The sequence below is a fragment of the Rhinatrema bivittatum genome, chromosome 1 (genome assembly GCF_901001135.1).
Source record: "Rhinatrema bivittatum chromosome 1, aRhiBiv1.1, whole genome shotgun sequence".
In the NCBI taxonomy this organism is placed as follows: Eukaryota; Metazoa; Chordata; class Amphibia; order Gymnophiona; family Rhinatrematidae; genus Rhinatrema; species Rhinatrema bivittatum.
The window spans coordinates 98435206-98459433 of NC_042615.1; the positions used below are offsets into that span (position 1 = coordinate 98435206).

The following is a 24228-nucleotide window of genomic DNA, read 5'->3' on the forward strand; positions in this document are numbered from 1 at the left end:
TCATCCACAAATCCGTATACCAGCAATCCACACTCCAACTCTCCATCCCTCTCGAACTACATACTTCCGTAAGGCTGATCAGATCCGCCTACAAAGGTTCTCTCAAGGCCCCCCCTAACAAATCCTCGGTCCACAACTCCATTCATAAGCGAGCACTTTCGACTGTGGGTCCGCTCCATTGGAATTCGCTTCCCCCAGATATACGCCAGGAACAATGCCATCTCTCCTTCAGAAAGAAACTGAAAACCTGGCTGTTCACTCAAGCTTACCGTTGAAGGAACCTTTATCAACCACATTGACTCTCACCCTGACCGCTTCCCTAACTCCCCCCCCTCCCTGTCTTAGTCCTTGCCCAGCCACCACCCCCCTTGCTTACCTCTCCATGTTTCCCCCGTCCTCAAGATATATGAATAATTACCTAAGATAAACCTACAGCCGAGCTCAATCTAGCTGATTATGTATCGTTTTCTATTGTTTTTCATTGTTTTCACTGACTATTTTACCACTCTTCAGTTGTTATCGTTTTAAAAAATCTTTCCTGTCCTCCAGCTCCCATGTTTTTCGCTCCCTGTTTGATGTAACTTTTACCTTCTTTATAGTTGTTAATTGGTTTCCCCCTGTTCTATTGTAAACCGGTACGATAAGACCGCGTCTTGAGTATCGGTATAGTAAAAGAATTTAAATAAATAAATAAAATAAAAGATGGGAGAATTAGAATTTATAGCAGTAAATTATGACATAGACTTAATTGGCATCTCAGAGACATGGTGGAAAGAGGATAACCAATGGGACAGTGCTATACATGGGTACAAATTATATCGCAATGACAGAGAGGAGCACTTGGGAGGAGGTGTGGCGCTTTATGTCCGGGATGGCATAGAGTCCAACAGGATAAACATCCTGCATGAGACTAAATACAAAATTGAATCTTTATGGGTAGAAATACTTTGTGTGTCGGAGAAGACTATAGTGATAGGGGTATACTACCGTCCACCTGCTCAAGATGGTGAGACGGACAGTGAAATGCTAAGAGAAATTAGGGAAGCTAACCAAATTGTTAGTGCGGTAATAATGGGAGACTTCAATTACCTGCTAGAGCAAACTGCACTTTAAGGAAATATCACATCATACGAGAAGTGCAGGGAAATTGTCAATCCTGACAGAAGACTCCAATCGGATCTCAAAAGTGCAATAAGTTTTTATTGATTCATTAGGCAGCTCCACTGATTTAAATCACAGGTAACTTTACGGCGTCCCCCGACACGGTCCCGTGTTTCGCTTACGGCTGCATCGGGAGGGCTCGCCAGCAGGAATTCACATATGAAGTACTAAAATTAAATAATTAAGAGGTCAGGATGCTATATAGGACTTACAGCCGAACAACAATACAAACAAATTAAACACCACTCTTACCTGACAGCTGGTGTGTTCAATTTTGACAGGGAGCGCACTTGCTCTGAACGCTGTCAGGTATTTAAAGAATGGCAAATGGCGCCAAAAACTACAGGTGAACCAATGACGCGGAGCTGATAGCCCCGTTCATTGGTTCCCATTCCTGTAGCTCGTCATAGCAGCATTGAATGTGACCAAGCTTAACTGTGAGATCTAGGTGAAAAGGAACCATTCTATTTCCCGATTAAGTCCTTTCGGGGTAACTGAATCTAAAATAAAAATCCACCGCTGTTCAATGCGGCCAAGTTGTTCTGCATAACAGCCACCGCGAGCAGGTCGTGGAAACACCTCAATGACAATAAATTTAAGATCTGTGAGATTGTGAGATTTTTTTACCCAATGATCTACCAATGGTTCATTTTCTCTGGAATGCCGCGTCATTGGTTCACCTGTAGTTTTTGGCGCCATTTGCCATTCTTTAAATACCTGACAGCGTTCAGAGCAAGTGCGCTCCCTGTCAAAATTGAACACACCAGCTGTCAGGTAAGAGTGGTGTTTAATTTGTTTGTATTGTTGTTCGGCTGTAAGTCCTATATAGCATCCTGACCTCTTAATTATTTAATTTTAGTACTTCATATGTGAATTCCTGCTGGCGAGCCCTCCCGATGCAGCCGTAAGCGAAACACGGGACCGTGTCGGGGGACGCCGTAAAGTTACCTGTGATTTAAATCAGTGGAGCTGCCTAATGAATCAATAAAAACTTATTGCACTTTTGAGATCCGATTGGAGTCTTCTGTCAGGATTGACAATTTCCCTGCACTTCTCGTATGATGTGAGACTTCAATTACCCCAATATTGACTGGGTAAATGTATCATCGGGACACGCTAGAGAGATAACGTTCCTGGATGGAATAAATGATAGCTTTATGGAGCAACTGGTTCAGGAACCGACGAGAGAGGGAGCAATTTTAGATCTAATTCTCAGTGGAGGAACTCCTTACCTGGGTAACATCAAGCTAGGTTGAGAGAACCTTGCCCAAATCTCATCTTGGAGTGAGTTTCCTCACTCTGAAGGCCAGCAAATCTTCACAAGAGACCACTGTTCTGTTCGTACGTCTCACGTTGAATGTAAAAGTGGCCCCTAACCCCCTACACTCATACCTAAACCCCACCTCGAGTTACTAGGTGGGCCTCCCATAGGGATACAAATAGCTGTCTAGGGAGGAGGCACTATAGCAAGTCTCTCTCTCTCTTTCTCTCTCTCTCTCCCTCTCCCCCTCCCCTGAAACAGGCCTGTCCGGAAACATCATGAACCGCGATATACTGGCAATGTAGCCCAAATTGGGCTAATAGTGCGACTTGCGATAACACCCTTTCGCATAGCTGATATCGCAATTTGCGATACACATGCTTATTAGCATAAGGTATACCCCTTTTTGATATCGCATGCGATATTGGAAAATGAGGCCCTTAGTTTTTGGGTACTTGCCAGGTTCTTATGGCCTGGATTGGCCACTGTTGGAAACAGGATGGTGGGCTTGATGGACCCTTGGTCTGACCCAGTATGGCATTTTCTTATGTTCTTATGTTCTTAAGACATTGATAAGACAGGCTAAGAGAGAATTTGAAAAGAAGTTGGCCATAGAGGGAAAAACTCACAATAAAAACATTTTTAAATATATCCGAAGCAGAAAGCTTGTGAGGGAGTCAGTTGGACTTTTAGATGATCGAGGGGTTAAAGGGGCAATTATTTATTTATTTATTTATTTGTGGTTTTTATATACCAGACTTCGTAGGACAACATTATAACTTCAAAATGAGCAAAACAGAGGCTTTACATAGAACTTATAGGAAAACAGTGAATAAAACAAAATTAAATAAACTATATAATGAATGAGGCTATTAGAGAAGATAAGGCCATCGTGGAAAGATTAAATGATTTTTTTTGCTTCAGTGTTTACTGAAGAGGATGTTTTGGAGATACCCGTATCAGAGAAGGTTTTCATGGGTGATGATTTAGATGGACTGAACCAAATCAAGGTGAACCTAGAAGATGTGGTAGGCCTGATTGACAAACTGAAGAGTAGTAAATCACCTTGACCGGATGGTATACACCCCAGGGTTCTGAAGGAACTAAAAAATGAAATTTTAGACCTATTAGTAAAAATGTGTAACCTATCATTAAAATCATCCATTGTACCTGAAGACTGGAGGATGGCTAATGTAATCCCAATATTTAAAAAGGGCTCAAGGGGTGATCCTGGAAACTATAGACCAGTTAGCCTGACTTCAGTGCCAGGAAAAATAGTGGAAATATCAAAATCACAGAACATATAGAAAGACATCGTTTAATGGAACAAAGTCAGCATGGCTTTACCCCAAGGCAAGTCTTGCCTCACAAATCTGCTTCACTTTTTTGAAGGAGTTAATAAACATGTAGATAAAGGTGAACCGGTAGATGTAGTATATTTGGATTTTCAGAAGGCATTTGACAAAGTTCCTCATGAGAGGCTTCTAAGGAAAGTAAAAAGCCATGGGATAGGTGGCGATGCCCTTTCGTGGATTACAAACTGGCTAAAAGACAGGAAACAAAAGAGTAGGATTAAATGGACAATTTTCTCAGTGGAAGGGAGTAGGCAGTGGAGTGCCTCAGGGATCTGTATTGGGACCTGTACTTTTCAATATATTTATAAATGATCTGGAAAGAAATAGGACAAGTGAGGTAATCAAATTTGCAAATAATACAAAATTGTTCAGATTAGTTAAATCACAAGCAGATTGTGATAAATTGCAGGAAGACCTTGTGAGACTGGAAAATTGGGTATCGAAATGGCAGATGAAATTTAATGTGGATGAGTGCAAGGTGATGCATATAGGGAAAAATAACCCGTGCTATAGTTACCCAATGTTAGGTTCCATATTAGGAACTACATCCAAGAAAGAGATCTAGGTGTCATAGTGGATAACACATTGAAATCATTGGTTCAGTGTGCTGCGGCAATCAAAAAAGCAAAAAGAATGTTGGGAATTATTAGAAAGGGAATGTGAATAAAACAGAAAATGTCATAATGGCTCTGTATCGCTCCTTGAAGTTAGCATGTGGCACTTTTAAAACTAATCAGAGAAAGTTCTTTTTCACTCAACACATAATTAAACTTTGGAATTTGTTGCCAGAGGATGTGGTTAGTGCAGTTAGTATAGCTGTGTTTAAAAAAGGATTGGATAAGTTCTTGGAGGAGAAGTATATTACCTGCTATTAATTAAGTTGACTTAGAGAATAGCCACTGCTATTATTAGCAACAGTAGCATGGGATAGACTTAGTTTTTGGGTACTTGCCAGGTTCTTATGGCCTGGATTGGCCACTGTTGGAAACAGGATGCTGGACTTGATGGACCCTTGGTCTGACCCAGTATGGCATGTTCTTATGCACTTTTGTATCAGTTATAAAGAAAACCAAATGTTAAGGTTATTGAACCTGTTTCACACTGATTTGCATTGTTGCAATTACCATCCCATTGGTTATTTAACCAACAAAATAAAATAATGTGAGATATTAAGCTTTTCTGTAATGGGACGATTCATGGGAGAACAACAAAATTTTGCTGAATACATTAAAGAATATTAAAATAAACCTAAAAAAATCTAGTTTTCTTTCATTTTCTGGTTTTCCATAATGTGTTCAAGACTTCCTGAGGTCCATATTCAAAAGCATTTAGCTAGATAAATCAGAAGTTATCTGGCTAAATGAAGATTTGGGAACTTATCTGGCTAAATTCTAGCAGGATAATAAATTGGGCACCTTTCTAGCTAATATTAAGATAGCTGGATGTATTGCAATGCAGTTGTGCCACTGTGTATATATAGATTAAGTTAGATAAGTTTATTTGGCTAACTAGCCGAGCCACACAGCGGCTAAATATGGATCTCAAATTGAGCTAAGGTTTCAAGAGCCTTCTTGTAGCATGATAAATGCAACATTTATAATTTCCCCCTTCAATTTTGGATATCTTGTACTGTTCCAGAAGATCCTTTTGAATGTAGTGGGATACTTGGCAGTATACATTCAGGTATTTTGGCAAAACAGCAGGTAACAAATGTTTCTACTGTATGTAATCAAAATAATGGCTATAAATGAAAACTGTTGACTTGTTGGCTGTGCCTGTAGCTCTTGACTAGCTTTTTACAGAGCCTTGTGTTTGGACATGGGAGAGATGGTGCATTAGAGGGAATTAAAAGGAGATGTGGAGTACAAATGTGGAAGACAAAAGTGACTGTCCTGAATAGGGACATAATCTTGCAGGAGATCACACTCTGTGACTGGCAGCTGGGCTATATCCTTAGCATTTTGGACAGGATAATTGAACAGACTGGATGAACTGACTGGTCTTTTTCTGCTGACATCTACCCTGTTACTTTGTTGCTATATGAATAAACTATATAGTGTACATCAAAATCTAAGCAAGACTTAATAGTTCTCATACTGATTTTTTACAGTGTTGCCATCAAATATCCTATGTAGAAAGGTGGTATGAATGGTATTGCTGGCATTTAGATGCTCAAATCTGAGCATTAAGCTCAAAAATTGGCCCTTTTGAAAATTTACTAGGGCTGAGTGCCTAAATTTAGAATCCTAAAAAGTGGATGATTGAGGGCAGAATTAGGGCAGGGACAAATGTTTTGTGTGCTTGGCACCTAACTTAGGGTCCTAAATCTTGTCAACTGAATAGCAGGCCTTAATTTTGACTCTTAAATTTAGGTAAATTTTCTGCTTGAAACTGGGAACCCGATTATTGAAAATGAACTTAGCGAGATAAATAAGACTTATCTGGGTAAGTAGCAGTCCTGAATATCCAGCTATGTTCAGGGGTTGCCACTTAGATAAGCTACATAGCCAGCTAACATACATAGCTGGATAGTCAGTAGGTGGGCAGTGGGTGGATCGGAGTGGTGCTACTTAATGCCTAACTTAATCAGATAAGTAGTGATATTTGCACTTATCCAGTTAAGTTTACTAGATAAGTTAGACCTGCCATAGATCAGATTTAATTTAGGAAGATATAACTTATCCTGCTAAGTACTGACTTTTACAAGGATATTCAGTGGCATAGCTGTGTTGCTGAATATTCCATGTAATTTAGCCAGATAAGTTGTATCCGCCTAAGTTTCATACCAGGATATTATTGAAAATTGGGCCCTTGGGTCCTAAATTTAGGTGCTCAGCTTTTTTTTAATATTCGCCTCATAGTGCTTGTGTTAGCGAATTATGGTTTATATTGTCTTCATTAATCAAGCGTTAACATAGGGACTTGATACTAGCTGTTCGTGCAATACATACACATACTTGCCCCTTCTCCCTGAACAAAATGCACAGAACAACAATGTGGCATTAAATAACGGCCGCAGTTTATTAAAACATAACCCGAGCCAGCAAATTATACAAAATTCCAAAGTTAATTCCCCCAAACCTCCACCGCCCCCATGCCCCTCTTCGCTTACCACTGCGTCTCAATGGTAAGCCGACTTTAGGCACCCCCCCATCACTCACCCCGCCACGGCACCAGCGAGGGTAAGCATGCGGCCTGAGCATTTGCCCCCCCCCTTGCTCTTTAGGCCTTCCCGTGTAGCAGCCCCAAACTACACGAGCATTTCCCCCCCCCCCGCCGACTTTAGGCACCCCCCCATCACTCACCCCGCCACGGCACCAGCGAGGGTAATCATGCGGCCTGAGCATCGGCCCCCCCCTTGCTCTTTAGGCCTTCCCGTGTAGCAGCCCCAAACTACACGAGCATTTCCCCCCCCCCCTCCAATGTCCTTTACAATTCCAAATAATACATTAAACATATGGCTCGGGTTTTTCCGCCTCCACTGCGACATATATACAAACACTCATAATATGATTAACAGCAATATAAAATTTCGGGAGGGAGGGAGGGAAGCAAAAACCTGCCCTCTGCTTGCTGTTGAATTCCCAACTGCCGTTCTAAGCTCTGCTCCAGCCTATTGTTTAACTACTGACCAATAGCATAACAGCATTCAAATTGCTGATGCTGCTATCGGTTACCAAACTCCCCTTTTTTCCCCCACCCCCACCTGCCTTTGCTAATCCTATTCCTTACTCACAGCTGCTCAAGCCCATGTTATCTGCGTCGGGCCCGGACCGCCTTCCCTAACATAGGGACTTGATACTAGCTGTTCGTGCAATACATACACATACTTGCCCCCTCTCCCTGAACAAAATGCACAGAACAACAATGTGGCATTAAATAACGGCCGCAGTTTATTAAAACATAACCCGAGCCAGCAAATTATACAAAATTCCAAAGTTAATTCCCCCAAACCTCCACCGCCCCCATGCCCCTCTTCGCTTACCACCGCGTCTCAATGGTAAGCCGACTTTAGGCACCCCCCCCCATCACTCACCCCGCCACGGCACCAGCGAGGGTAAGCATGCAGCCTGAGCATCGGCCCCCCCCCCTTGTTCTTTAGGCCTTCCCGTGTAGCAGCCCCAAACTACACGAGCATTTCCCGCCCCCCCCCGCCGACTTTAGGCACCCCCCCCATCACTCACCCCGCCACGGCACCAGCGAGGGTAATCATGCGGCCTGAGCATCGGCCCCCCCCTTGCTCTTTAGGCCTTCCCATGTAGCAGCCCCAAACTACACGAGCATTTCCCCCCCCCCCCCCCCAATGTCCTTTACAATTCCAAATAATACATTAAACATATGGCTCGGGTTTTTCCGCCACAAACAAAGGCAAAATATTTGCCTTTGTTCCCCCACTGCGGCCAATTAACCTAAAAGCTGCTGCTTGAAACCTTCCTCCAGAGCATTATTAAATAAATCAATGCCCACGTCAGAAAGATGAACCCCATCTCCCAAGAAAAAACCACCTAAGGTTTCCCATGACCATGTGTGTCTAACCCAAAAACCACCTTGTTGAACTAACCATTTACCGACTTGCCTATTCAATTTATTTTTTAACACCCTTTCGCCATAAAGGCTCCGTGGAGTGTTTAATACGAATTATAATATCAGACCAGCCAATTTTAGTATTATGCATGTAATTAAGGTTAGTAGCCAAATGTTTGCGTATGATCGCTACTAATTCACGACATGTGAATTTACCAATATCATTACCCCCCAGATGAATGATAACAATCTTCAGAATTCCCCATCTTATCATTTTATTCTGGAGAAAGGTAAGCAGATTCCCCCAACGCATTCCCCCGTTGCCGAACCAGCGAACAATCCATTCTTTATGATTCAGATTCTGGTTTTCGCCATAAGGCCTCTTCCCCGCTCTTCGCAGAGCACGATGCAAAAGAATGGCCCACGACCCAAGCACATTCACGGATCCACGCCACCCTTTTTATTTCTGCAAAACAAATTTTTTCAATTACTTTCATGCAGAACATCGTATTCCCATATTCCAAGAAAAAGCTACTTCCTTACATAACTACGATAAACCTCCGACTTCCAGCGTCCCAGCACTTGAATTCTCTGGGCAGACCACCCCAATTCCGCAGCTGTAGTTGCTGCGCCGATCCTAAATGAATGTGCCAAATATTGCCCCGCTTCCCACCCCAAACCAACAACCGCACAGAATAAACTGAACCACTGCTCTTTCATCAACTTCTCCCCCATTCCATCCCAAAGAAGACAAAAAACGAGACACTAATCCTCTGCCTGCTAAGTATGATCTCCATGTAGCTGTAGCCAGGGATTGTCTGATCAAATTCCACGTTTCTTCGTGCCAAGATGCCAAAGGTGTTCTGGTATGCTCTCTCCCAACAAACTGGCATGAGGAGCTTCGGCCCTGAAGACATCCCACTTAAAACGCGAAAGAGCATCAGCAATCATATTCAAATTCCCCGGTACATGTCTTGCCCTTATGGTTACATTCAATTTTAAACATAACATCACCATTTCTCTTAACAAAGCAGAAACTCTCGGACACTTTGCTGTTTGCTTATTGACTACTTGGACCATGCACATATTGTCACACCACCAAACTACTTTCTTGTTAGACAGTTCCTTGCCCCATATAGTTAAAGCAACGATGATAGGAAAAAGCTCCAAGAAAGTTATATTCGATACTAAACCATCTGAAACCCATTGCTCTGGCCACTGCGCTGCACACCACTTGCCCCTAAAATACACACCGAACCCAGTTGCACCTGCTGCATCTGAATACAATTCCAAGTCTATGTTAGAAATCTCATTCTCCTGCATCAAACAAATGCCATTAAAAGAATTCAAAAAGTCTCCCATATTGCTAATTCTTCTTTGACTGCTTGTGTAATCCTAATAAAATGGCGACCGGCACGAATTCCTGATGTTCTGGCAGACAACCTGCGAATGAATGCTCTACCCATCAGTGAATTGGTAATAACCGAAAAGCTGATTCAATATCAGCTTTGGCTAACAAGGCCCCAGGACCTGCCTTACGGACCAAGTCAATGGCTTCATCGAATGATGCATACTTGACTGAGCACGCCTGTTTAGGGATGAAATCATTAACTGAAGATCCCTCAGGGTATGACAAATTAAGAATTAACCTAAATTTTCCCTTTTTTTTTTTTTTGGAATTACTGCTAATGGTGATAAGTGCATATGCTCAAAAGGTTTACAAGGAAATGGCCCGGCTACTCTTCCATACTGAAGTTCCACCTGTATTTTATCTCGTGCGACCTCAGCCATCCGATAAACGGATTTAGAATTCTTAGCCCTCCCCCCTACCCCGGGACCTTCATAAGGGATATGGAAGCCGCATCTAAATCCCTCAGACAACATAGCAACAGCATCTCTGTTCGGATACGATTTCAAACCTTCAACTAAAGCTGCAAAAAACTATGGGAGAGTCAGCCTTGCTATACCATGGAGATTCACTTAGCGCTTTGATAACATTGGCACCTTGACCTTGCTGACATTTGACAGCCGAATGCGCCCCACTCCCCCCCCCCCCCTCCCCGCAAGTGGCACATGCGTACCTGAATTTACATTCAGGGAACAGGCAAGTGAGCTTATTAAACCTCCAACAGATGTCAGACTCGCTTCCCGTACTTTTCGTACCAGACTCGATTTTGCGAAAAGTTCCGAGACCACAAAAGGAAGTATTCTTACCAATACTGGAGGATAAAGTACCGGAACTAGCACTAAAGCCAGCACTCCCTGTCCCACTTTTACTAAAATTGATTCCGTTGTTGGTCATCTGAGTTAACCATAAATGAATGTCCTGAGAACCCCATGACAAATTTGTTCCCAGCCATTTTATCCCAGAACGTTTCTTCATAATTGAGCCATGCCCAACCCTCATAATCCTTAAAAGCTCCTAGAATACTATCTGCGTAGGACAGAAGTGCTCCGTACTGAGTAGGATCAAAATGACTAACAACACTTGCTAATCGCAAAAACCCCCGTACCCAATTGACTATATTCTTAGAAATTTTTTTTTTTAGGCCAGCACTACCTTTCTTATTCTTCCTTTTAGACTTCTTAGATGTTTTCCTCCCCCTTTCTTCCCTCTAACAATTTAAAATATTAACAAAATTTTTTTTTTTTTTTTGCCTAATCCTTTTAACTAACCGGGTAGGCACCTCCTCCCAAAGCTCCATTAAAGAAGCTAAAGCCGGATGACCCATATCATAACATGGCCCTACAGATAAAGCCGTATGCTGACCTGGCCCCTTGTCGCTAGTACTCGAGGAAGACGAAGAAGAGCTTAAACTACTACTAGAATGAGACCTCCTTCTCCTCTTATTATCTTTCTTACTCTCCCGAGCACTATCTTTTGAAGTCTTACCTTGCTCAGCTCCCAAAACACTGCTGCCTTGTGTTCCCGATGCCATGCCACTCCTGTCATCCGCAACATTCCTCTTCATTCCTTTCTGATCTCCCTGAGCAGTAAAGGCTTGCGCTGACGTATCCAACTCCCTCCAGGCCTCACGACTGGAAGGTCCAGGCACCTCATCATCGGCTTCATCTGCAAAACAACCTGTATCCGCAACAATCCCCCCCCCCCCCCCCCCCCCCCCACCACCAAATCCCCTTTTAGTGCTCCTAAATGCAAAGGGATCTTTTGTAAAGGAGCCCCTTTTTGCTTGCCCACAAGGGGCCACCCTTTTTATTCCAACATCCTGAGGATAAATCTGATTTAAAGATGCTCCTAATTCTGAGGGCCAACCTCCTATACCTTCCTCACCTCTCCCTCCACCCCCTGCACCTGCAGAAAATTAACAAATCCTGCTTTAGCCATGTGACCTAAAATATTTGCAATAAAGGCAGCTGTATCCTCGGCGCTAGCACCGACGGGCACCGAAGGGGCAACTGGCTGACTGGGAAGTCTGCTATCAGATTCATTATCCCCTGCTGGGAACTTGCTCTGGGAAGAATCTATTAACTCGCTCTTTACTCTGCTGCTTGCCTGTTCTAGCAGCTCTTTTAAAACACTGCCCTTAAAAGAATATCCCGTCATAACAGGAGATATAGCAGGCAGGCGTCGGCTAGAGAATGGGGGTTTTCTACTGACACTAGAGCAGGCACGCTCCTTCTGTTTCTTAGCCTTTATCGGATTCACATTTAAATGTAAATCACTCTGTAACCCGAAATCAATTGGTTTCTTCCCAGTAACCTCAGCACTGACAGCCTCCTTCACACGGAGGCGAAAAAACAGGTACAAGGTTGGGGAAACCGTAAGCAGTAGGAACACTGACACGAGGCTGTCCCATAGAGGCTGGGATTTGCCTGAAAGGAGAAGAGGAAAAAGGGAGGGAAACAGCAGGTTCTGGGCCGCTGTCACCTGAATCCGTGAGGGAGGAGGGACAGCAGGGCACGAGGGAATTGGGGGGGGGGGGGGGGGGGGGGACGTCAGTGGGTGAAGACGAAGCCGGCTGGGGTCCAGACCGGCAGTCACTTACCAAATGAGGCCTGCTGTGATCTGTAGAGACCGTCCCCCTGCCAGCCCGTGACGACCTCGCTGAGGAACGGGATGAAGTTCTACCCGATGCGGCCACCTCCGGTTTGTTTTTGACTCTCTTCATTTTGCTAAATAACTAACTAAAAGACCGCGAAAATGACAGTTGGAAAATCCTCAGCGCAGCAAAGCAAAAACCTGCCCTCTGCTTGCTGTTGAATTCCCAACTGCCGTTCTAAGCTCTGCTCCAGCCTATTGTTTAACTACTGACCAATAGCATAACAGCATTCAAATTGCTGATGCTGCTATCGGTTACCAAACTCCCCTTTTTTCCCCCACCCCCACCTGCCTTTGCTAATCCTATTCCTTACTCACAGCTGCTCAAGCCCATGTTATCTGCGTCGGGCTGGGACAAGCCCGGACCGCCTTCCTTTCAGACTGAGAATAAATACAAATTGTCTTCCAGATTTAGATTGGCTATTTGGTTAGACATTACCAGTAAAGAGACACGGGGTGAGAAGTTCATTTACATGAACTTTCTTGCCCATTGCACAATGCATATAGAGCAGCATAGGCCTGAAAAACTACAAACTTGTCTTCATTGAAGTTTTTTGATAACAAAAGTTATTCCATATATTCTAGGATGAATTCTGGCACACTGACAATATATTTCCAGCTTCTTCCCTACTGTTCATTGGTCTCTCTTGTGTCTTAAAAACTCATTGACTTCTTAGTTACTAGAGATGTGTATCGGATGGCCCAATCGTTTCAGGCTTTGTTATCAGGGAATCACAGGAAATTTCGTATTTCCCACGGTTCGGGTGGTTTTTTTTTTTTGGCCAACCCGAATTTCGAGTTAGCGTGCACTAACCCCGAAAAACGAAATTTCGTGAAAAGTTCCTTCATTTTTTGGGGTGGCCGAAACAGGATGAATGCACATACCTAGTTGTTAGCAATATATTGGCTGTTGTATTGAAAATGAACTTTTGAGTACATGGCATAGGACCCCCTGGAGATGTTGTCAGGATTTAAGTGTCTGGCACTGTGGGAATTTTTAGATAGGCAAAAAGAAGTTTGGTATGAAGAATGACAGAACAGCTTACTTGATAGTACCTTTTTTATATAGGAGCAGACATTTGCTAGTTAATTGACAATACATTGACAGACAGTGTTGAAACATTCAGGACTATTTGTTGTTTAAGATAATGTTAAAAGATATGTACACTACACAACTATGGACAGAAAATTAGTAAATGAAAACCTCTGTTTTTGTATTAGATTCTCAGGTTGGTGTGCTGCGTGTGTGGAATGTTTCAAGAACAACACCCATAGATAATTTTAAACTTAAGAAAACAGGCTTCCATGCTTTACATGTACTAAATTCTCCTCCAAAGAAAAAATGTAAGTATAAATGTGTGTCCTTTTGTGTTAATTATTTTAAAAATAGATACAGTACATAATTTACTAATAGAACAGAGATAAGCAAGTCCGGTCTTCAAACATTACAAGTTGATCGAATTTTCAGAATATTCACGCTGAATGTGCATGAGTTGTAATGGAGACCGTGCATGCAAACGCATCTCATGAATATTTGGTGTGTATATTTTGAAAACCTTACCGGCTTGTGTCACTTGAGAACCACAGTTGTCTATATCTGGATTAGAATATAGATGGCATTGCTGAGTCTTCTGATAAATTCCAGCTAAGGTAAGTTAAGTAGTAAGAATGTGCAAGCGACCCCGTGATAATCCACAAAGGGTTCCATTGAAAACATTTGCACTGTTTTGCTATGCATATGATATGCTTTCCTATTCTTAACAGGGCTTCCCAATGTTTTAGCCAATGCTACCCTATTTTAGTACTGAAAATACATATGATGTCAAAGAATGACCAAAAGAAATTAACAGGGTTGTGGTGCCCCTCCAGAAATTATTCCACTTTCACTCTTACTACTCTCCAGCTGATCTCCTCTTTCAACCTCCACCCCCTCCAGAGGACCTCCTCTTTTGCTCTTCTCTCTCCAGTGAACTCCTATCAACTCTGCCCTTCCAGTTGATCCCCTCTTACGTCCCTCAGCTCCTCCAGTCCTTTTCACATCTATACAGCTTGATCCTCTTTCAACCCAAGCCCTTATTATAATCCTGAACTGATCCTGTCATCCCCTAACTCCCATCTCCAATCCCCTCTCCCTCACCTCCTCCCCTCCAACCCTTCTCTCACACCCCCTTCAGCTCATCCCTTTTCACTCCCCAGCTTTTCTATTTCATCTACCAGTTGATCTTCTGTCATTCCCCCCCCCCCCCACCCCACACGCTCCACAGCCAATCCATCTCCAGCTGATGTAATCCTCAGATCCCTCTCTTCAAACAGACCCTCTGCCAAACATTTTTCTGGCCACCTGTGAGCAGCAACATTTTCCTTTGGGTCTCAGGTCAAAAGTGTCATCCTCTGGTGGTAAGAGAGGATAGACTGATGGCAGCAGCAACATTTTTCTCTTGTGTAGGTAGGTGAGGCGGGACAAGCAATGGCCATCTTTATCAACCTGTGCACACTCCCCTACACTCTTGGCTGGTCTCAAGCCCAACAATGATCTGCAAGAGGAGTGGAGGAGTAACCCAGGAGTGGGCTACGAACCAGAGAAGTCAGGCTTAAAATCCCACTGCCATTCCTTGTGACTTTGGCAAGTCACTTTAACCTCTTTTGCCTCAAGTACCTATAGTACCTGAATGTAATCTGCTTTGAAGTGGCTAAAATGTAGAATATAAATCTAAGTAAATGAAAGCCAGTGTGGGGACTTTGAGCCAGTGCAAACTCACAGTTTCTGCAATGGACCTGATCTCTCCTCACTCAGGGCTTCCTATTATGACAAACTCATGTGAGGATGGGGCCACTGCAGGGCCTGTGAGTGTTTGCTTGCTCACAGGCCCCATGCTGACTTCACTACTAATGCTGCTGGTGCCTGAAGAACACTGCCATTTGAGACACTTCAGCTGGTTTTGTGACCTCATTTGATATCCTGACCCACATTCTGGGAAGCACTGTTTTTGAGTCTGCACCTGTTAGGGCATAGACAAACAGGAGGCTTGAAGCCACAGTAAGTTTAAATGTAGTGGGTAGTATGCTTATTTCCAAAAATTGTTCGGAGATAAAAGCATCACTTCTTTGATGACTCAGTCTTGTGTGTACTGTAGTCTGATCTCATTCATTCAGGATCAGCTTCCAAAGCAGGGGCATATCTATAGAAGCTACAGGTGGGGAGGGTCCTTGGGGGCCTGTACCCTCTCCCATAGCAGCAGGATCATGTGACATCTGAGTCCGTCCTTAAAACTGCAGCACTTAACAGGGCTTGGAGACAGTGTAATCACTTCCAGTACATGATCTCTTGCACCTTTAAAAAGGCTAACTTGAACAGGGAAACAACACTGCCCTTGGGTTAGTCCTGAAAAGATTGAGACCTTCAAAATCTGTCGGTTTACTTTTAGCAGGCAATTATCCCCACCTTTCAGCACATTAAAAGTTCAAGAATGCCTGGCCTGGTTAGAAGTCTGTTTACATAATTGCTCTATAGCAGCCTAAGAGATTAACACTTGATTAATGTAGCTGCCATAACCAGAGAGGGAGAGTAAGAGACAGCTAGGGCTTTGGAGAGAATGAAAAGACAAAGTACAATGTTACCAGAAGAGTTTTTTAGCCACTGCAATGAAGAACTACATAAGGTGGGGTAAGGGATTGGGGTGGAGTGGAAGGTTAGCACAATGCCCCCCATGTAAATCTTGCCCTCCTCTCCTAAATATTCAGTTCTGGCTACACTCCTGTTGCAAAAATTACAGTTTTTGGCTTCTTTTGCACCCTGGTAGTTTACAGCTTCCATGCCAGCATAGTCTTTACACACAAATCAGATCAATTTAGTTAGCTTTCTGGGAACAATCTAGCAGAAGTTACTTGGTTTATCAGCACTCGCAATAGCCTCAACTTCCCAGCCTTTTGGATCTGTGTTCATCATTCTCTGGACACCTTTGAAGCCCTAGGGAAAAGGGGGTTTTCTTTCTTCTAGCAAAAACAGCAAACACTGCACCCAGTTTTGCCCAGGCTGTCTCTCAAACTTCTCAGAAGGCCTAACGGGGCTCCAGTTTCTCCCTCTTTCGTAGAGCACTACCCTCATGGATCTACCAAGAACATGAGTTGGCTTCTGCTTGCATTTTTCCTCTGAAATTCTATTCTCTGGTTCTGCTTTTTTTATCACATTTTTAAAACAGGGACTTTACACCCCGCCACAATAACCCAACATATTAAATTCCTTTCATGAAAAGAATAGCAAAAGTGAGACTCTTAGTATAGTATTAACAAAACATTTTTAACCTTAAAATATCCTTAATTAAAAACACATTTTTTAGTGACTGGTTCATAGTATTTATACATCTGTCATATGATCATGCACCTTGGCTCTGCTTACCAAAGTACTTGATATGATTTGGCCTTTTACGACCAATGTAGCTGGTCTAGTAATACGATGATTCTCAGCTTAGTCCTCAGGACTCAGCCATCCAGTCAAGTTTTTAGGTTATCCATAATGAATATGTAATTGAGGCAGTCCAGGCAAATCTATTTCATGCATATTTGTTGTGGATATCCTGAAAACTAGACTGGTTGGGTGTATCCCAAGGAATGGGTTGAGAAACACTGCTTTAATGAATAAAAAAAGTCTGTGATTTTCTCTTTGTTTTTATCTGATCTTCTGTCAGATCATGGTCCTAGGCATCAGAAACCTTCAGTGTGCATCTTATCTCTCAAAGTAACATAGTATTGTCAGCAGAAAAAGACCAAATGGTCCATCCATATCTGCCCAGCAAGTTTCCTATGGCAGCAACTGCCGCTCGATGCAAGTTACCCCCATGCCTTATGTTAAGAATATAATACTTATTTTATCGCTGCATAGAGAGAGGAATAACCAGTAAGAAAAAGGAGGTGGTGATGCCCCTTGTGCAGGTCCTTGATGAGGCCTCACCTTGAGTACTGCATTCAGTACTGGAACCCATATCTCAAAAAAGATAGAGGCAGGTTGGAGGCTGTCCAAAGAAAAATGTTGTATTTTGGACATTGAAGTGTGGGCCCTTGGTCGTTGCAAGAGATGGAACCTCCCAACAGGGCGGAACCCTGCGGGGACTTGCAGCGATAGGCTAGCTCCAAGCAGAGATGGACACAGAAAAGCATAGTTTTTATTGTACTGCAATGTAGATGATGACCCGAGGAGTGGGTACTGGTCTAGCCAAAAGAGAAGGTCTCTGGTGGCGATGTTCCGTCTGATGACTGCAGAGTAGAAAAGGCAGTAACACAGTCTCACCACATCCTGAAAGGGAGATGGGTCCAGCAATGGCCCTTGAGGCAGGGCAAGCCTGGAACCCAGGCCCATATAGAAAGGCCAGTAGATCCGGAGGTGGACTGCAGTGAGACAAGGCAGAGACAGAATAGGAGCGGCAGTACTCACTATGTAGTTGGGATTTGCAGTAGAAGAGAACCCCTGAGGAGCGGAGGTCTGGGATGAATTAAGGCCCCTGAGGAGTGGGTACCTTTGGCGTCCTTGTTGGTAGCAGATAACCCCGAAGGGTATGGAGGAATGAAGCAAGGCCCCCGAGGAGCGGGTACCTTAGGTGTCCTTCAGGGAGGAAACACAGAGCAGAAGGCATCAGGTCACCAAAAGAATCAACAGAAAGGAAATCCCTGGAGAAGTGGAATTAGAAAGAGAGTCCTTGCTAACTCACCAGAGGACTGAAGGAAGGATCCTTAAATACCCCTGCAGGGGCGAAGGACATCCAGGGAGTTGGCCCAAGGTTTTCCCACCCTGGCAACTTAAATTAAAGGGCTTTGATGGCGCGCGCATCTTAGCAGTGTCGGGGGTGGGGCCTAATTGGTGGCGGCGTCTCAGCTGCGAAGGAAGGCCTCGCGACTGCTGGGCAGCCCCGATGTGTCGCCGAGCTCTGTGTCGGAGAGCACAGAGGTGGGAGGCCGACCGCCGCAACAAAAAATGACTAAAATGGTGTGGTGTCAGCATCGGAAGATTTATGAAGAGAGGCTGAAGGATCTGAATATGTATACCCTGGAAGAGAGGAGGTAAAGGGGAGATACCTGAAAGGCTTTAATGGTGCATAGTCGTTAAACCTTTTCCATTGGAAAGAAATCAGTAGAACCAGGGTCATGAAATGAAACTCCAGGGAAGACGAATGAGAACTAACGTCAGGAAATATTTCTTCACAGAGGGCAGTAGATGCCTGGAATGCCCTTCCGGAGGAGGTGATGAAGACAAAAACAGTGAAAGAATTCAAAGGGGCATGGGATAAACACTGTGGAACCTTAAAGGCTAGAGGATGGAAATGAAGAAAAGAGTGCATGGGAGTAACTTGCTGGTGTGGTAATTACTATCCTTAACAAATAAGGCTTGATAGAATCTAACAATAGTAGAGAGATAGTGGATGCCCTGCAAGGGGGCTCTGTTCAAACAAATGGTAGTGGAACCCACAAGGGAGGAAGCTATACTCGATTTAGTGCTCACTAATGTAGATAACGTCTCTAATGTCCAGGTGGGTGCCCACTTCAGCACCAGTGATCATCAAACAGTATGGTTTCATATCACAAATAGGATACGGAGAAGAAGCACGAAGACCCGAGTTTTGCAGTTCAAAAACACAGACTTTGATGAAATGGGGAAGTACCTGGAGGAAGAACTAGAAGGCTGGGAGAACAAGAGAGATGTGGAACATTGGACCAAAATAAAAGGAGCAATTACCAAGGCAACTAATCTATATGTTAGAAAAGAAAAATGAAACATATCTGGTTCTCAAAGGAGGTGGCTAAAAGAACAGCATTCAAGAAATATAAAGGATCCCAAAGGGAGGAGCTCAAAGAAGAATATCTGGTGGAACTCGGAGACGAAGAAAGTAATCAAGACGGCAAAAAGTCAAGCGGAAGAAAGGATTGCCAAAGAGATAAAGCGAGGTGACAAAACATTTTTCAGCTACATCAGAGAGAAGAGAAAAGTTCAAAGCGGTATAGTGAAATTGAAAGGTGAAAAGGATCAATGTGTGGAAAGAGACGAAGAAATGGCAGAAATATTAAACAAATACTTCAGTTCGGTGTTCATTAAAGAGGACCCTGGAGAAGGACCATCGCTAGTTAACAAGAAACTGGAGGGGAGTAGAGTAGTTGTAACTCCATTTATAGTAGAGAATATATGGGAAGAGCTGCGGAAACTGAAAGTGGACAAAGCCATGGGGCCTGATGAGGTTCATCCAAGGATACTGAGGGAGCTCAGAGATTTATTTATTTGTTTTTATATACCGGTGTTCGATTTACATGTCATATCTGTTTACAAATAAATTGAAAGGTGTGGGAAGGGAGTCCTTTCCTTTTGACAGGTACAGTAAATGATTAGAGAAATGTCATAAGATATTATAGCAGCAATATGGGTAAACAGTGCCGAAATAGCATAAATAATAAGTGTAACAAAAAGGAATAGAAGCATAAATAGTGGTATAATAGTAATTAGCATTGGAATAACAGGGTAACAATAATGATCATTAGGTATATTTTGTATCAAAGACAGTAATAGGAATAAATAGCATTAGTAAATAGCATAAATAGAAATATAATGGCAGTAATTAGCATTCGAATAACAGGGGTGAATTTATTGATGCAGTGGTGGGAGAGGGAGTTGCTCTGAGTGCAGGGTTAGGGTCTGGTTTAGGGTTTGTTCGTGTGTGATGTTGGAAAGACTTTGTGGAATAACCATGTTTTAAGATTTTTCTTGAAAGATTGGGTGGATGGGTCTGTTCTTAGTTCTGTGGGGATTTTGTTCCATAGGATGGGGCCGGCAAGAGAAAATGTTCTTTCCCTTGTTGATATCCATTGAGTGGCTTTAGGGGGTGGTGTTTGTAGGAGGCCAGAGTTTGAGGAGTGAAGATTCCATGTGGGTGTATGGAGGAGAAGTGGGGTAGGCAGCCAGTTGGTTTTGTTGTTGTGGATGATTTTGTGGAAGATGGTTAGAGTTTTGTACTGTATTCGCTGAGGGATTGGAAGCAAGTGTAGGTCTTTGAGGATGGGTGTGATGTGGTCTGTTTTCTTGCTGTTTGTGAGTGCTCTGGCTGCTGCATTCTGGAGTAGTTGAATGGGTTTGAGGGTGGAGGCTGGGAGGCCTAGTAGTAGAGCATTGCAGTAGTCCAGTTTAGAGAAGAGAAGAGCCTGTAGAACTGTTCGGAAGTCTTGAGGGTATAGCAGTGGCTTGAGCTTTCTTAGGGTTTGGAGTTTGTAAAATCTGTCTTTTAGTAGGGGGGGGATGAAGATAAGAGGATTTACATTCCGACAACAACCAACAAGGACTGAATTGCATAATCTGGGTAAATAAATAAGCGTGGGTGTAGCTTGCTTGTTATGGCGGTTACTACCCCGAATCAATTAAGCCAATACTTCACTTGAAATACATATCCAGCGTAGCACACTGCTTCGATGGCAGGGGGAATGAAGAAAAGAGATTTACATTCAGACAACAACCAACAAGGCCTGAATTGCACAGGCTGGGTAAACAAATAAGCATGGGAGTAGCTTGCTTATTGCAGCGGTTACTACCCCTAACCAATTAAGCTTAATACTTCATTTAGATGCAGCTCCAGCACTGCTCCGATAAGCATGGGGGTAACCTGCACAGCACGGCAGATACTTTCTGAGCAAAATGGATGGACCATTTGGTCCTTTTCTGCTGTCATTTCTGTGTATCTATGTATGCTTCTGCAAGCAATATCAAGCAACTGTCAAACCCATAACAAACTTACTGCAACATTTTTACTGGTAAGCAGCCTTCCTGTTAATTTCAACAATACTGCTTTAATGTTCTTTGCTTTTTGGACTTGGCCGTAGAAGCTTTATCTTCATTGTCAGCATATCAGTGCTCCCCCATATAAACCGTAAACGTTGGTGCCCTGCATTGGCTGTCTTCAGTATCCAATACCCTTTTTTCCCTGCCCTGCCGTTGAAGCACTTTACATAAAAACATAGAATCTGATGGCAAATAAGAACCATAAAGCCCATCTAATGCCCAAATTTATTTTAGGAAAAACCTTTTTTTATTATTATTGAGCAAGAGAGCAACATTATTCCATTAACAGTTTGTAGCAATCCACAAAATACATGTACATACTTTCAAGTAACATACATGCAATTTTCAAATAGTAGCAAAATAGCAATTTTGTATTGCTCTCTTACCCCTCTATATTACCCACCCTTGCCCATCCCCAAAACAACCAAACCTAGGTAATCAATCTAGTTTCAATGAATTTAAAATGGAACTGCGTAGCCTAGGAGATAAAGATACTAGATATGGGTACCAAATATCTAAAAACGTCGTCTTCTATTTTCATTGGACAGAAAGTTTTTCCATAAGCAGAAGTTGGTGCATTTGAATCCTCCATTGCTTTAAGGTAGAGGAATCCCTACTCATCCATTGTACCAAGATGCACTTTTTAATAATATAACGGACTTCCTAACATACATTAATGAATTATTGTCTGACATATTATAATCATCAAAAATATCAAGTAAGCCTAGAACCACATCCAGTGGTTCTAGGCTCCTTGCCCAGGTAGAAATATGACTGTGATACCTGTCCAAAACTTTGAATGGACGTACACCTCCAAAAACAATGAAAAAAATTCCCAACTTGAATCTCGCATTTTAAACATCTACTGTCCGACGCAAAGTACGTAGCAGTGAAAAATATAGTCTATGGATTACTTTAAATTATATTTCCCGGAGATTGGCACTTTCTATAAGCTTATTCACCTGATCAAAAGAAAAATTTAAATCATCCTTTTCCAAAGGGATACTTAAATCCTTTGAACATATTTCCATCAAATTTGCAAGAGAGTCTAAATTTTTTGTGCCTATCATATGTCTATACAATTTAGAAATCAAGCCCTTCTCATATACAGCTGTCTCCAGTGCCCTTTCAAATCCACCTGCCTTAAAATTATCTCTCTGACAGTGTAGCAAAGAAGCAATATAATGGTGTAATTGTAAATAAGTGAAAAATGCCTATTATCTAATTGAAATTTGTCCTGCAGCGCTTGAAAGGTGATAATTGTTTGGCAAGATTCTGCAAGCATCTGACCAATCCTCACATATCCTCTCTCTTCCCAAATACGAAAAACCTCATGGTCGAAACATGGTTGAAATGCTTTATTACCCTTAATTGAAAGATAGAGATTCTCAGAGGTACATTATAATGCTTGCGGACCTATTGCTAAGCCTGTATTATAGGCAGGTACAGTGTGCTACCTCGTAGCCCTATAGGGATATCTGCAATCGTGCCATGTAAAATATATGACAGTCACTGGGGAGATCATAATGCTATCCATGTCTAGATCTGTCACTGTAGTCCGCCCTGTGAGCCAATATCTAATTTTCTTAAATACACACTCCACATTATACATTTCCAAATTGGTCAAGTATACACCACCGTTTCTACCACTATATTATAGCCCTGAAAGTTTCAAACAGGGTTTATTCCTATTCCAGATAAAACGAGAAATTATCCGATTCCAGGCCAAAACATCCTTTCTCAGAAGGCATAAAGGCAATATTTGAAGAATGTATAACCATTTCAGTAAGATAACCATTTTTACCAATTGAATCCGGCCAAGCCAAGAAGGCAGAAGATGTTGCCAACTATTTGTTAATCTTTTAGTATACATTAATAAGGGGTCCACATTGCTACGTATACTTTTGAAACATCTCTAGTTACTTTTAAACCTAAATAAGTAAGTTCTCCCTTGCCCAACTCAATGGAAAAGAATGCAATTATTCTGAAATATCTAATGCTAACAATTTCCCCATATTTGAAGCCCGGATAATAATGCAAAGTTGTGCAGTATGTCCATTAATTTAGGTTAAGATGTCTTATCTGGAGATATACACACCAATAAATCATCAGCAAACAATGCTATTTTCATTGCTTTGGCTCCACGTTGTATTCCAGCTACCAATCAATCAGTAAGTATACCTCTGGCCAAAGGTTCCATACTTAAAATAAATAAAAAGGGGGAAAGGGAGCAACCCTGTCTAGTACCTCTCATCAGGGGAAAAGCTTGCAAAATCAAACCATTCGCTGTTACTGCCACTGCCACCAAGGAGATCAATACAATATTTATTTATTTATTTTATTTATTTATTTATTAACTTTTATTTACCGACATTCGTGAAACACATCATGCTGGTTTACAAAGAACTCAGGCGGGAAATACAATAAAACAATATAAAACAATATAACAAAATAACAATATAACATTGATAGCAGAAACAAGAATCAGAATACAAAATGAACCAAAATGGAGCAATAACAAAAGGGGGGAGGAAGGTCGTAGGGAGGGAGGGAGGATAGGGGGGAGTGGGAAAGGGGGGCTGGGGAGCCATCATATATATATATATATATATATATATATATATATATATATATATATATATGCCAATAGAGACATCATATCAATGTACTGGCCTTGGAATCTATATTTATGCAAAATAAATGATCAAAGACTTTTTCTATATCGTAACTTACCAAACGTGTATCCCCATCCTTCTATTGTCCACATATGAGACTAGCCATAATTCTGTGCACATTAATCATTACAGTATGGCCTGGCACAAATCCTACCTGTTCTGGTGATATAAGGCTTGGCAAAATTTGTTAAAGCCTATTGGCTAATACTTTTGCATAAATCTTGCTATCTGTATTCAAAAGTGATATTGGCCTTTAAGACATGGTAATTTAGAATCCAGTCCTTTCTTAGGAATAATTTTAATAAGAGCCTCTTTCAAGTCTCTAAAGAAAGAAAGAAAAAGAATTTGCAATCTGAGAATCTTAAAAACCTCTGCCAGAAATCCAT

General features: G+C 42.3%; 1 protein-coding gene across 6 annotated transcripts in view; it reads left to right on the forward strand.

Moving 5' to 3' along the window:
• WDR17 (WD repeat domain 17) overlaps window positions 1-24228 on the forward strand; it is a 533217-nt gene that overhangs the window by 199081 nt on the left and 309908 nt on the right. For all 6 annotated transcript variants that reach the window (XR_003852810.1, XM_029578099.1, XM_029577946.1 and 3 more), the window contains one exon: window positions 13583-13705. Coding sequence is in view for 5 of the 6 variants with exons in the window: in XM_029578099.1 (XP_029433959.1) it covers window positions 13583-13705 (123 nt within the window). In the remaining variant the exon portion in view is untranslated. The remainder of the gene's footprint in view (window positions 1-13582; window positions 13706-24228) is intronic.